Consider the following 16272-nt stretch of genomic DNA (forward strand, 5'->3'; position numbering starts at 1 on the left):
AATACATAGAAATCAAAGACCAAACCAGAGAAATCAAGACCAAACTGTAGAAATCATAACCGATTCATAGAAGTCGGGACCAAACCGTAAAAACCAAGAGCAAACTCTAGAAATCAAGGTCAGTCTCTAAAGTCAAGATCAATCCAAAGAAATCAAGGGCGACTTCTAGAAATCAAGGTCAATACATAAAAATCATGAGCAGACCCTACAAATCCAGACAATTTTTTTTTCTAGAAATGCTATATCTACCACATAAAGAAACTCATTCTTCAGTCAACTCATCTCTAATTTTTTCTTTGCAGAAAATATTGATGTGAGTTTAAAACATTTTTAGCCTTTAAAAGAGCTCTTGGGTAATTTTGGCCCAATAGTCACAGTTGGATTCACTTAAGCCTATGCCGATTTTCCAGTCTTCAGATATCTTCTCAGGCACCCATTGAGCGAAATATCGAAACTTCATCTTCGGAGTCATGAATTAAATGCAGGTATTTCTCACAACTGAAGTCTTCCAAGTTGAACAATGGGAATGTGTTTCCCATTGTACATAAGGAAACTTGGAGAAGTCTTCCAAGTTTCCTTATGTTAAAGGAAACTTGGAAGACTTCTCACAACTGAAGTCTTCCAAGTTGAACAATGGGAATGTGTTTATTTTATTCCTCTATTAAGAGCTTATCCGATGGGGCGTTTCCTTTAACATAAACAGCTTGCACAAAAAACTACGAATTTCTCAAATTTCCTCCTTTCCTTTTTTTTTATTTCATAACCATTTTCATTGCATGGTCTTATGATTTTACATAACAGCCATTTGGTTTAAAAAATTTACTGTTGCAAACCATCGTTTTTATTTTACTTAAACATATTGTAATTGAGATTCGATTTATAGCTATAAGCTTCACGACATTATTCATCTAACAATAGGAATGCTGATTGAAAAATGACACCACACGAGGAATGTTTCAATCCGATATATTCTGGGTCAATCAAACCAAACATTACAGTAATTGTTGAAAAATAAATCAATGTTGACACACTGAGCTCATTTTCAATACTAAAGCCTACACATCCAAAGATCTATCAGGCCACGTGTCTTTGATCTTCAAAACCTATTATTGCTAGATCATAAAAGTCCCACGGAGCCAAAACAAAACACGCGAGATTACGTCATGATGACATGAAAATATTGGGCCATCTAACCTAACCCCAGATATCAGCAGTCAAGATTCATTTGCCCCTTGGATTTTTTCAAAGACAGGGACACATGAGTGTGAATTAAATCCCATCTGTTACAATCTATGTCACTATAGTTAAAGGTGGAAAAATAGCTGGATAGGTTGGATTACATTGTGTTAATCACTTTTAAGGTAGGCTCACTTAGGGTAGGTTGACGTGGCCGGCAACGTTGATGTGTAGATGCTGCGCTTGATTTCTTCGGATTGATCTTGATGTTAGAGGTTGTCCTTAATTTCTAGAGTTTGCTCTTAGTTTTTACGGTTTGGTCTAGATTTCCGTGCATCAGTTATGATTTCTAAAGTTTTGTCTTGATTTCTATTGTTTGGTCTTGATTTCTATGCACTGGTCTTGATATCTAAGGATTTTTCTGGATTTGTATATGTTTTCTTGATTTTTGCGAGTTTGTCTGGATTTATAAGCATTGGTTATGACTTCTATGGTTTTACTCTAGATTTCAACATACTGACCTTTTGATTTCCTCGGATTGGTCTTGATTTTTAGATGTTGCCCTTTTGATCTCTTGATGTCTTCAGACTGATATTGATTTCTCGAGATTAGCCTTGACTGCTTCAGTTTAGTCTTTATTTTTACTAATTCGCAGGGATTTCTATGGTCTGGTCATGACTTACATGTACTGGTCTTGATTTTTAGATATTGCCCTTGATTTCTTTGGATTGGTCTTGATTTTTGGGGGTTCACCATGATTCCTTGTGTTTGGTCTTCGTTTTTACGGTTTGGTCTCGATTTATATGCATTGGATATGATTTCTAAGCAATGTTCTGGATTTATACACATTGATATCTTTAATTTAGCTAGTACGTCTAGATTTCTAAGCATTGGTTATGATTTCTATAGAGTTGCTCTAGATTTCTAGATATTGACCTCATGATTTCTTCGGGTTGGTCTTGTTTTTTTGGAGATTGGCCTTGACTTCTTCAGTTTGGTCTTGATTTTTTTTTAATGAATTCGTCTGGATTTCTAGGGTCTAGTCATTACTTGTATGTATTGGTCTTGATTTTTAGATGTTGCGTTTGATTTCTTTGGATTGGTCTTGATTTTTAAGGGTTGACCATGATTTCTAGAGTTTGGTCTTGCCTTTTACGGTTTGATGTGGATTCCTTTGCACTGGTCACGATTTCTAAGGTTTGTTTCTGGATTTCTATATGTTAATCTCATGATTTTTACGGCTTCGTCTCCGTGTCAATGGTTTGGTCTGAATTTCTAGGGTTGACCCTGATTTTTATGAATTCGTGTGGATTTCGATGCATTGTTTATGATCTACAAGAATTCACCGGGATTTGTTCGTATAGTTTATGACTTCTAGGGGGATGTTCTGGATTTCTACATATTGATCTTCTGATTTTTTTCGGGGGGGGGGGGGGTCTTGATTGCTATGCTTTGGTATTGATTTTTATGTATTGACTTCTTGATTTCTATGATTTGGCCTGGATTTTTAATATTGATCGCTTGATTTTTGCGAGTTTGCTTATATTTCTATGAGTTAGCCATAGTTTCTAGGGGTTGCTCCAGATTTCTACATATTGACCACTTGATTTCTTCAGTTTGGTCTTGATTTTTAAAGGTTGACCTTGATTTCTTTAGTTTGGTCTTGATTTTAAAAAATTCATCTGCATTTCTAGGGTCTGGTAATGATTTGTATGTTTTGGTCTTGATTACGGATTGTTCCGGATTTCCACATGTTGATCTCTCGAATTTTGCGAGTTCATCTGGATATCTATGCATTGGCTATGATTTCTATGGAGGTATTCTAGATTTCTACGCGTTGACCTTTTGATTTCTTCCGATTGGTTTTGATTTTCAGAGGTTGGCCTTGATTTCTTCAGTGTGGTCTTAATTTCTATGAATTCGTCGGCATTTCTATATATTGGTCATGATTTTTAGAGGCTGGTGACGATTCAAACTGTTGTTATTGATTTCTATTGTTTGGTCTAAATTTCTACGTCTTAGTCTCGATTTCTAAAGTTTGGTTTTGAATTCTGGAGTTTAGTCTGGATTTCTATGTATTAGTATTGATTTTTAACGATTCTTCTGGATTTCTACATATTGATCTCTTGATCTTTATGAGATCGTCGGGATTTCTATGAGTTGGTCATGATTTCTATGAGCTTGTTCTACATTTCTACATATTGATCATTTGATTTCTTGGATTTGGTCTTGATTTTTAGACGTTGGCCTTGATTTCTTCGGTTTGGTCTTGATTTTTATGAATTTGTCTAATTTTCTATAGCTGGTCATGACTTTTATGAATTGATGTTGATTTTTAGATACTGTCCTTGATTTTAGATGTCAACCCTGATTTCCAGTGTTTGGTTTTTGTTTTTAGGGTTCGGTCTGGGTTTCTATGCACTGGTTTTGATTTCTAAAGTTCGGTCTTGATTTCTAGGTATTGTTATTGATTTCTATGGATTGTTCTGGATCTCTACATATTGATCTCTCGATTAATTCGGATTAGTCTTGATTTCTATGGTTTGGTCTGAATTTTTATGGCTGACCCGGATTTTAATGAAATCATGTGGATTTCTAGGTACTGGTTATGATTTCTATGTATTGATCTTGATTTTAGTGGTTATCCAAAACTTCTACAGTTTGGCCAAGATGTCTATGAGTTGGCTTGCTTTTCTATGGCTTGGTCTTGCTGTCAAGGGTTTAATCTGTATTTCCACATGTTGTGTTAATAAGGAAAAAGCTTATTCAAGAAGATGTCTTGAATTATGCCATGCGTCAGCCGTTTAGTGTCACAAGCTGGGAATCACCATGGAACATCGCAATGTATCAGTGAAATCGCCAGTTTCTGCTATTCAAATAAAAACAGTGGTCATTTTTTAGTTGATAAATTTATTTTCGAGAGAAACAGATTGAACAACCCGTAGGTCTGATAATGTGCCCCTAGAGGGTGTCATCGTAATTGCCATTCTGGCCTCAATTGCTAGAAGTCATCAGAAGAAACACTAATGCGATTTTTCATTAAGTTTAAATGATCGATTTTAGCTTGAACGAATATTTTGCGAGAAAAATCACAATGCAAGATAATTCCTGCTAGAGGGTTCCATTTATCAGCCAAAGAGTGTCACAGCCTGGGAATTGCCATGGAAGATTGTAATCTAGTAATGAAATGACAAGTTTCTGCTGATCAGATAAAAACAATGGTTATTTTTTAGTTTATAAATTTATTTCTCAAAAAAAGGTTAAAAAATCCTTTGGTGCTGTAATGTGCCCCCAAACGGTGTCATCGGGGCTGTTAGATTGTGCCACGCTGGCCTAAATTGCCAATAGTCATCGGAAGAAACACTAATGGAATTTTTTTTTTTTAAGTTTCAACGATCGATTCTAATTTAAACGAATATTTTTGCAGAAGATCCCCGAAGGATGTCATATGTGTAATAATGTCCACTAGAGGGTGCCATGTGTTAGCCACTGGGTGTCATAGGCTGGGAATTGCCAATGGAACATTGGCAACAGCAATAAAATGACAAGTTTTCACTGTTCAAATAAAAGCGATGGTCGGTTTTTAGTTTATAAATTTATTTTTGCTAGGATAAGGTATTTCAGTATTGATTCGGAGATCAAGGTGAAAACATCTGTCTAGAATTGGATATCACTAACTATCATGCCATAAAGCTTTTTCAGTTAAGTTTAGTCCCTACGAAGCTTGTTAGATTTCGTAATACCTGGCAAGGGATTAAAGTACATTACCTGAGTAAAATTATTACTAAGCATTTCAATAAGTGAAAGATAATCCTACGGTAATAATCATCAAATTATTTACCCACTAATTATTTGTGCAAATTTTGCTAATAAGCGAGCAGAAGAGGGGGGGGGGTTCTGTAGCAAGCGTCGTCTTACCTGCCAGGAGCGGTGTCTCAATTAAATTGCGGGGAATAGATAACAGGAACCTATGCTTCCCTCGCTTAGTGGCATTTCGAGCTTCTGAAATTTAGCCAACTACCATTCAGCTCTTGTGCGGTTAAGACGTATTTTGTCCTGGCTTATGTTTTTGACTCGGAATTGGCTTAACGGACCTTTTCAATGAAAATTGACTCTGATTCAGATACGAACTGCTTTTTTTTATGCCTCGGTTCTGAAATTTTTGCAGTACAATAATGAAAAAGGTGTCGAAGCTGCAATGATCTTAAAGTTTGCTGTTGAATTTTTCGAGTCAAGTGGTTTTGCCAAATCGAAGAAAATCCTGTGGGTTCGCTGCCGAAATTGACCAAGTCCTATCTTAGGCGCACGGGCTGAAAAGCAGCTCTGAATCATTTGAAAGACATGTTAGAACTCCTTCAAAATCAGAGTGCTTCCGAGGACATGCCTGTCTTTGTTATCCGTTCCCCAACCGAAGTTCCCTGTATTCCAGCAGTTGCTTTCTCCAGGATAGCTTCTAAGCTTAACAGAACTCAACAGACTCTTTCGCAAGTTAATAAAAAATGTCAACTTACGATCTGAATTTCCCCAGTCTCCCGAGCAGCGCCACTGGCAGTGATATAAGCAAAGCCACTGTTATTATCATGAATGTACCGCGTGATCTCGATAATGTTCCCAAACGGAAGGAAAGAATTGACTGTGTTTCTGGTCACGAGTGCATTGATACTGTGCGCGCGTCTGGTGATAAAAAAATTGTGAAGATAGATAGCGGTGCTACTGCTGACTTTTGCAAATCTGCACGCTCGGTTTTTCGTGATTGTGAAGCGAAAATGGGGGGCGAAAGTTTTTTGGTATGATGAAAGGTGTTGCACATGGTATTGATTTTGCACCTCTCAAAGCCTGCCGGGGCGTTCGAGACGCTACGAGAATCAGGAGCTCAGCTTGTGAGAAAATTACGTTTCAAGATGAAATTTCTCTTTCCTCGGCCCTTAAATCTGGACTGAAGATAGACAATGAACCGTTCCGAGCGTATGAGTATCGGCGAAGTCCTAGGTGCTGCAGGAAATGCCAATCTCCTGACCACCTTGATGCAAACTGTCCCGATCAAAACTACAAGTGCTCACAGTGCTCTGACCCCCATATGAACTCCAGCGACTCACCTTGCAGTAACACTCTGAAGTGTGCAAATTGTAGTGGAGATCACGTTGCTTACAGTTTTCGTTGCTCCAGGCTAAAGGCTCTTGCTAATTCCAAAGTTCCACGATCTTCTCGCTTAAGGCGTCAGTGTACTCTTTCAACATCAATAGGACAAAGGATAAAGTGTTTAGCCTTGATGAGAAACTAGCTAATCATGATGTTTTTCTCTTACCAGAACACCTGTTCCTAAGCTGCAGTGTAAACTTTCTAAGGCAAAGTTCTCAACATGCTGTTTTCTGCACGAATGTTCTTGTACCCAAAAAGGGCTTCTGGCGGTCTTGCCTGTATAGTTAAGCGATTTTTTGCGTAGATATTTCCTCCTAGCTTGCGTAGGATAGTCTCCTAGCTGCTACCAATCCTCTGAACACTATCTTGCAATCCGGCTTGCAGACGCGATCCTAATCAACGCCTATTTGCCCTATGATAGAAGCTCTGTTTCTTCCATCTCCAGTTATGCAAATGCCTGCAATAAATCAAAGACTCATATATCTGGTGTTGAGCGTCTGGGATACAAGTGGGTGCTTATAGGCGACCTAAACTGTGACATTACCGTTTCCTCGACACGTAAGGAGGCACTTTTTCAGCGTCTACCTTCAGCATTTAAGGTCCTAATGAAAGGCCTCAGTTTTACATATATCCGCTGTAGTGGTTCTGTCTCAAATTCAGACCACTGTATCTGTCCTCCTTCATTACAAACTTTAGCAGTACATGTCGATGAAGATGAAAGAGATTATGATCATTTACCTCTGTATTTCGCTATTACGGTTACTTCTGACGTATACTCGGGCCAACCATCACTGTCGCATAAGTGGTTTGAAAAACGTGATTGGTCTAGTGCGAACTCGCCTTTTTACCTCCTACACTTGGATCTCTACTCTCTACCGTACGTGTCCCTTTCCATGCTCCTGCTGCTTTGAATCGCTATTATCGTGACATTATCATGTATAAAGCAAGCTGAAGATGTGGCCGTTCCGCTGATACGTGTCAGACGGAATACCCAAAAACCAATCTGGAAGTGGGATCCTATCCTGAAGAAAGTCACGAATAAGGCCAAATTCTGGTTAAAAATCTTGTCTCCCTGTGGTCGGCCTTCTTGGGGTACTACGTTCAATCTAAAACAAAAGACGAAACTCGAATATAAGCCCCATCTTCGCGCTGTTCGTTACTCCGGTGAAACTTTTCCGAAAAGCAGTAGTGAGTGGCGAAAAGGGATAAATTCTGCCAAGTTACCAGACAAAGGTTCTAGAGATATTATACCTCGTCCATCTTGGATCGAACATTAATCAAAAATATTTTCTAAAAATAATTATGCAGTGCATAAGCGTTTCTCACGTTTGCTCGAAAAAAATTGCCGTCACGTTTATGTCAGAGACATGTGATTCCAGTTGAAAAGTCGGCTATTGTTAAAGGTATAAAGGGTTTAAACTCAAAATCTTTGGATCTTGATGGGTTTCTTGCAGTTCTTATAGGCTCTTAACGGTAGCATGTACTCTTAGCAAGCTTTTTGAATACTTCCTACTACCTTATATCACTAAGCTTGCTCTAAATGATGATAGTCAATTTGGTTTTAGATCTGGGGTAGGCTGTCAGCATGCTCACCGTGCTTTGACTTCTTTGTCAAAAGATACCCATTGCACTCGTCACGAACTTCATTTCGCAACCCTAGACTTTTCTAAAGCATTTGACAATGTTTGCCATAGTCAACCATGTCCATCTGGCGTTATGCCAGAGAGGAGCGAATCCGTCGGTAATTCACGTGCTTCGTTTTTGGTACTCCCATTCTTACCTTTGCCTTAAGTCTTTAGATAATTCTTATTTTGGTCATATTCCTGTTCGTTGCGGAGTAAGACAAGGGGAAGTTCTTTCTCCGTATATCTTTAATGCTTGTATTAAAAATGTGTTGTCAAAAATATCAACTACGTGCCAACTAGGACCATCTGATATCTCATATCTGGCTTATGCGGATGACCTTCTTCTGATTAGTCAAACTGAGTCTGGTCTTGCCCATTCAGTGAAGTCAGTTACTTCCGCTTTCGGCGATATCGGCCTGTACCAAAACATTAACAAGTGTGAGTTTCTTGTATTAAACGGTAATAATTGTTCAGAATAATTATGCTGCGGTGGTTTTAGCATTCCCCGTGTTAAATCGTTTCGCTGACTTGGCATAACAGTTTGCAATTCTATGAATGTTTTCTCCGGTCTGCTCCAAAGATATTAGTGATAAGCTAAGGCTCGGTTGCTCTAAGATTGTGGCAGATCGTGGACACTATAGGAGAAGAGTGCTGATTCGGCTTTACTCAAAATTTCGTGATCATGCTGTACTCTTCTGTATTGGTATTCGGCCACTTCTGTTAACCGGTGATCTAAAACGTATTCGTATAAATTATTACCGGTACTGCAAATTTCTTGTATACGTGCCTCACCGAAATACAAAACTGATTAAAAAGTATTGTGCAACAGATATTAATGGTGTTTTCGATACATTATGCGCCAATCTATCTATTGAAGGGCCTTATGGGCTAGGGTGTTTTCGTCGCCTTATCCGTCTTTTTTCTGTATGTGATTAATTTTGTTTCTTGTTTTTCTTTTGCTACCAATATGTTTCCTTAAAACTTCACCCCTTTTCCTCAACCCTATCTCCCCAGATATTTATGTGTCTTCCTTTAAATTACTTGGGGTTACAATTTCCTCTAATTTAAAGCAGGATATTCCTGTTAAAGATATTGTCCATAGAGCTAATGCTTGCATATCTCTCCTTAAGTTCTTGAATAAATTTAACGTCCGCCGATCCTATTCTTTGACGATCTATACTTCCTTTGTCCGCACGGATCTTCAATATGCTTGTCCAGTTTAGCATCCTGGCATCTCACATGATAGATCACACAAAAATTGAATTGAATGTCAAGCTGGAAACTATTGAGCACAGGAGAGGAACGTTGTGCCTCCGTTTTGCAAAAAAAATGAGCAAACCTTCACAGGGAAAACATTTTACCAAAAAGACACCACCCGGACACCACCTGCCACGTACTGTTTCTGAACCCGTTCCTACCTTGTCCCCATCCGTTGCCTATACTCAACGTATGAAAATACATTTCCCCCCTTCATCAAACAGTTCGTGGTAACGAACTGTAGTAAGGAGCGACCCGGCTCAATAGTAAACGAAACTCTAAAAAAACGGAATTTTGATGCTAAAAGATACATTAAAAGAATTGGATTTTCATGCTGATTTTAAATATATAAGTTTCATCAAATTTAGTCTTTGTCATCAAAAGTCACGAGCCTGAGAAAATTTACCGTGTTTTGGAAAATAGGGGGAAACACCTCCTAAAAGTCATAGAATCTTAACGAAAATCACACCATCGCATTCAGCGTATTAGAGAACCCTCAAGCAAAAATTTCAAGCTCCAATCTACAAAAATGTGCAATTTCGTATTTTTTGCCAGAAGACAGATCACGGGTACGTGTTTATTTTATTTTTTTTTACTTTTTTTCCAGTGGTCATCGTATCGACCAATTGGTCCTAGAATGTCGCAAGAGGGCTCGTTCTAACGGAAATGAAAAGTTCTAGTACCCTTTTTAAGAGACCAAAAAAATTGGAGGGCATCTAGGCCCCCTACCACGCTCATTTTTTCCCAAAGTCAACGGATCTAAACTTTCAGATAGCCATTTTGTTCCACATATCGAAAACCATAATAGCTATGTCTTTGGGGATGACTTACTCCCCCACAGTCCCTGGAGGAGGGGCTGCAAGTTACAAACTTTGACCAGTGTTTACACACAGCAATGGTTATTGGGAAGCGTACAGACGTTTTAAGGGGGATTTTTTTTCGTTTGGGGGTGGGGTTGAGGGGAGGGGCTACATGGGAGGATCTTTGCTTGGAGTAATATGTCACGGGGGAAGAGAAATTCAATGAAAAGGGCGCAGGATTTTCTAGCATTACTATATAAAAATAATGAAAAAATAAACATGAAAAAGTTTTTTCAATTGAAATTAAGGAGTAGCATTAAAACTTAAAACGAGCAGAGATTATTACGCACATGAGGGGTTTTTAAAAATACATTAGCATAAAGAGCGAGGTATTTAGGAGAAGATAAATATCTCGCTCTTTATGCTAAAGTATTTTTGGTAATTTAAACTACTTATTCTACGGCCTTTCTGATCCAGGGGTTATTCTTAAAGAATTGGGACAAAACTTAAGATTTAGTGTAAAGAGCGAGGTATTAACAAGGGGACAAACTCCCTTATATACATAATGAAAATATAAGAATATAAAAGTTTGTTACGTAAGTTAATTCTTAAGTTACGTATATTTTTTACTAATAAAAATGTTCGTTAAAAATTAAAAGTTCTAGTTGCCTTTTTAAGTAACCGAAAAATTGGAGGGCAACTAGGCCTCCTTCCCCACCCCTTATTTCTCAAAATCGTCAGATCAAAACTAAGAGAAAGCCATTTAGCCAAAAAAAGAATTAATATGCAAATTTCATTTTAATAATTTATGCGCGGAGAGCCAAAATCAAACATGTATTAATTCAAAAACGTTCAGAAATTAAAAAAAACTAGCTTTCTAAACTGAAAGTAAGGAGCAACATTTAAGCTTAAAACGAACAGAAATTACTCCGTATATGAAATGGTTGTCCCCTCCGCAATCCCTCGCTCTTTACGCTTAAGTTTGACTCTTTCCCACAATTCTATTTTTTAAAACAATTAAAAACTTTAGCGTAAAGAGCGAGGGATTGCCGAGGGCACAACACATTTCATATACAGAGTAATTTCTGTTCGTTTTAAGTTTTAATGTCGCTCCTTACTTTCAGTTAAAAAAAACTATTTTTTTTTTAATTACTAATAAAATCAACCGCTAGTTTTCCTTCTATCTTTGCCATATACAACAAAACGTGGTGTAGTGCTGTTACTGCATACTTCTGGTCAGCAATTGGGCTAAGACGATAAAACAGGGGAGCATGTGACGGGTATCGACTGCTTAGTTAAAAAATGGTACTTAATACCAATCGGTGAGCCAATCAAGTAATAGACGTAATTATAATTAGTATGAACTTGTACTTCAAAAATGTGGGTAATTAGCTGATAATGATTAAGGTGTCACACAACGCCCAACAATAATTTTTAAAGAACTTATCGCGAAGGGTCTATGACTGAGAAGATGTGAAATAACTATTATTTTGATATCTGCTTGGAACCACCTTTCTCAAGAAATTATTGCATTATAATGTGACCTATCAGAGCTGTTAAATTTAAAATCAGCATTTCAGAAATACACAAAACCAACTCTGGTCTTTTAGGTTGATTAAATAAACAAAAACATTTTTTTTCAGCTAAAATCAAGGAGCAAAATTAAAACTTTGAACGAATATAAATTATTTCTTACTTGAAGGGGTTGCCCCCCTCTGCAGTAGCTCACTCTTAGCGCCAAAGTTTTTAATACTTTTAAAAAAGCTTCCTATTCTAAATAAACGGCCCTTTTGTTTAAGGATTCGTTCTTCCAAATTGAGAGAAAAAGTGAAACTTTAGCGTAAAGAGCAAGGTATTGAGGAGGGGGACAATCTTTTCGTATACGGAATAATAATTTCTGTTCGTTTTGAATTTTAATGTTGCTCCTTACATTCAGTTGAAAAAAATGTCCTATTTATTCAATTTTCGACCTTTTTCAAAAAACTCCCTCCCTCACTAGAAACTCCTCATTGGGAAGTTCCTCCCAGGTAAAATACGAACCCCTCCCCTGTAAAATTTCCTCTGGAAAATTTGATCCTCGCTGAAAATCATCCTCCTCCGTAAAATTTCTTGTTGACAATTCAGTCTGAAAAGATTGTCCTTAGAACATATCGATTTGAAAAATACTTTAATTTCTACACCCCCATAAATTTCCCTTCCCAAATAAAATTATCCTCATGGAAACCCGTCCAAAGACCACCCACCCTAAAAAAAATTGTCAGTATACTTCCTAATAACAAATACCATATGCAAGCAATGGACAAATTTTATAACTTACAGCCCTTTCCCCCACTCTGGTGAACAAAACGATTTCCACAGAATCTTGATCGGACGATTTGGGAGGCAGGGCATGGGAGGGGGGTTAGTTGCCCTCACTAGAACTGTTAATTGCCGTTTGAATGCACCCTCTTCCGATCTTTCAGGGCCATTAGTTCAATACGATCACCCATAAGGAAAAAACAACAACAAATAAACACATATTCATGATCTTTCTTCTGCCTCATAATGCAAAATTCCACATTTTTTTAATATAGGAGCTTGAAACTTCTATGGTAGGGTTCACTGATATGTTGAAGCTTATGGTGCGATTCTTATTAAGATTCCTCGATTTTTAGGGGGTATTTTCTCCCTTTTTCAAAAATCTGGCAAATTCTTTCAGGCATGTGGCTTTTGATGGGTAACACTATAAAACTTACATATGAATACACTATAAGAATAAAAATTTGGAATCGGCATAATAAGCCAATTATTTTGATGTATCTGTTGACATCAAAATTCCCTTTTTTAACGTTTCAGTTACTATTTAGCCGAATTGTTTCTGACTTATAGTTTGTTACCACGAACTGTTTGATTAAACGGTCCTTGTGTTTCAGGAGGGTTTCTTATAGAATTGGGACAAAAAGTAGAATTTTATTATAAATAGCAAGGTGTAAGGGAGGCCAGGAGAGGGGACAGCCATCCGCATATAAGAAATAATTTTTACTCGTTTTAAGCTTTAATTTTGCTCCTTACTTTCAGTGGAAAAAGAATGGTTCTTTTTATTAAATTTCTGATTGCTTTTCAAGTAATGCTGGAAAACCTGTCTCCCTTTAAATGGCAAAGTTACCCCACGGAAAATTCCTCCACCCAAAGTTGCTCCGCGCATGAAATTGTTTTTCCCGGATATGTCCATCCTCGCTGAAAATTCCCCTCGGAAAGTTTCCAGGAGATAATTCCACCTGAAAAATTCTCTTTGACCTAATTTCATTTGAAAAAGGACTTGTTTTTATTTAATTTATGGCCTTTTTTTAATCCTGAAGGAAATCCCCCTCTCGTAGAATTTTTTTTCAGACACCCCCCCCCAATGGAAAATTTCTTCCGTGAAATACTCCGTGGAGAATTTTTACTTTGGAATATCCACCAGACAATTCCAAACCTACTGAAAATTTCCTCCGGAACTTCTTCACATGCAAAATCGAGTAATAATAATAATAATAATAAAAAACTAAGTCTGGATAATTCCCTTCGCGTAAAATATCCCATGAAATGTTCACACCCAGAAACTTTTCTCCCCAATGGAATGTTTCTCCCGTGGAGAATTCCTTCATGGAGAGTGTCTACCACGGAAAATCCCCGGACAAATCCGACCCCAACGAGAATTTAACCTGGAACTTTCCCAAATGCAAAATTGAGTTAAAAGAAGTAGGAATTCCGGATAATTCCTTTCATGTAAAGTTTCCCAGAGGCATAGTTATCTGATATTTCAAGTTTCAACTATGCTGAAGAAAATGGCTATCTCCAAATTTTGATAGGATGACTTTGGGAAAAAAGGAGCACGGAAGGGGGGCTAGTTCTCCTCCATTTTTGGTCACTTCTTTTTGATCACTTAAAAACGGCACTAGAACTTTTTGATTCTGTTTGGTAAAGTCTCTAGGACCAGTGATTCTATAGGATTGCCCCATGGAAAATAATAAATAAAAAACACACGCCCATAATTTTTCTTCTGACAAAAAACAAAAATGTCCATATTTTATGCAGACGGGAGCTTAAAACCTCTACAGGAAGGTTCTCTGATATGTTGAATTTAATGCTGGAATTTTCATTAGGATTCCTTGACTTTCGGGGGGGGGGCTTGTAGTCCCCCTTTTCAAAATCATGCAAATTTTCTTAGGCTCGTGGCTTTTGGGGCAACACTGAATTTAATGAATTTTGTATATTTGGTATCAAGATAAAAATTGAATTCTTTTGGTGTATCTATTATTTTTATCAAAATTCCGGTTTTTACAGTTTCGGTTACTATTGGGCCGAGTTTCTCCTTACTTACAATTTGTAACCACAAACTGTCTGATAAGATCAACGAATTAATCCATCTTTCGTTTTATTATTGTTGTGAAACACGTATTTAATTTCAACTATTTTTTGCTTTCTCTCTTATTTTGGCCACAATAACACAAGCACCAGAGATAAAAACAACAACAAGTAAGAGGAAAAATACTACATAGGGTCTGGGGGAGGAAGTTCAGTTAGAAAATCCTTCAGACAACGGCCTTAATCCTAATCGGCTACGGATTTTTAGGATAAAAAATAGTTAATTTACTAATTACAATAATTTTAGAGATAATAAAGATACTGGGAATTCAGGGGTTCAGAGGAAGGACTAATCAGCACTTCACTAGTTATAAATCAGACCCCATATCATCTCTATCCCGATGGTATGGAATAAAGCCAAAAATGCATTCAATAGTAGTTTGTCAATCAATATCAATCAATCAATCAATATTTATTAATTCAAATTAAAAATATATAAAAACAATATTATGCCCCAACAGAGAGCAGAGCTCGTAAGGCTGGGGCAGTACAAATGCGTAGAAAAAAAAAACACAACGTCTCGTCATACTAATAATTCCAAAAAGAGAAAAAAAAACTAAGACAAAAAAACATATAAGGTAGGGGATAATAGAGGAGGCCACCCCAGCGTGAGAACACCACAGCAAAATATATACTACAATCTATTATTAATCAGTCCCGACATCCAGGCAAAGAACTATTTTTGAAATATGTTTTTTTCAAAGAAAATCGACTTGTGAAACTTCGGGACATTTCTACTAAGTTAAGTCTATTTACAGTATGAGGAATCTGGTATCTGATTAAGAATCTAGCTCTTTCTGATTTGATTGGCGGAAGGCAATATTTCTTGGAGCGGATGCAGAGGGAAGGAGAAGTGGGAGTCCCAATTATACCCACACCATGGAAATAATTTGCTGAGGATTGGATATCATTAAATCACATTGCTGTATGCACGTCCTTCAATTGTTTGAGATTAAGTATATTGAGAAAAATATATAAAGTTTGGGTTTCTGACAGATTTTCAAGTCACGCAAGTCGATGAACAAAAGCACCCAGAATTCTAATTGCCTTATTTTGAATTATCTGAAGAGGTTGCAGATAGACCATAAATGTGTTGAGATAAACTATGGTCAACATCTAACATGTTTAATGTTTGTGATAGCTTGCAATAGTAACAGTTTATAACAAATTCAATGTTTGCATCAAAGGCTTGGCATACCCTATTTTATGTATGTATTTGTATGTATGTATAAATACCATGTTTTATGTATGTATTTAAGTATCCATTCCAGAGTTGCACACAAAAAAGCTTCAACATCCAAAAAATTCCCTAAAAGGGAAAACACTACACAACAAAGAAAAACAAGTTGTTTGGAGCTTCTAAAGATCAACAATTGCTTCTCGATGTGAAACTGTAATATTGGGACATTTTCTACTTTATTTTTTGCTGTCTTATTTAAAAGTTTTGCTTGCTATTTATATATATATCTATATATTTTCATTTTCATTTATGTTTTCCCATTCACCCAAGGATCCAACGTATGTGCACCTATTGCCTGTTTTTAATCGCAGCTAAGCATTAAATATGTTACTTAATTGCAAAATAACTTAGTTTTACAACCAAATATAAATTATATCTAGCTAACCTTAAACCGTACAAAAATAGAGACTTACCAGTCGACAAAAAATTCAATTTTCCCTTCCTTTGAGCTATTTTTGTCAGGCTGTTCAAGCTCAAGTTTAGTGGCTACAAGGATATCTGAAGTTGCAAGCCTTACTCTACATGATCCATTGGGTTGAGGAAGGATTCCAGTCTCTATTGCAAGTGGCCTATAGTCTAAGTAAGATCTACCATCATTTCTAAGATCATCCTAGAAGAAAATTAGATCAAATGAAACTTTCTGGAGATG

The 16272-nt window shown here is 37.0% G+C and overlaps 1 protein-coding gene across 1 annotated transcript in view; it reads right to left on the minus strand.

Annotated features, from left to right (window-relative positions):
• LOC136033707 (exosome complex exonuclease RRP42-like) overlaps positions 1–16272 on the minus strand; it is a 57549-nt gene that overhangs the window by 31014 nt on the left and 10263 nt on the right. Inside the window, exon 2 of the mRNA XM_065714577.1 lies at positions 16037–16233. Within this exon, the coding sequence (XP_065570649.1) occupies positions 16037–16233 (197 nt within the window). The remainder of the gene's footprint in view (positions 1–16036; positions 16234–16272) is intronic.

The sequence above is a fragment of the Artemia franciscana genome, chromosome 12 (assembly GCF_032884065.1).
Source record: "Artemia franciscana chromosome 12, ASM3288406v1, whole genome shotgun sequence".
Taxonomy (NCBI): domain Eukaryota; kingdom Metazoa; phylum Arthropoda; class Branchiopoda; order Anostraca; family Artemiidae; genus Artemia; species Artemia franciscana.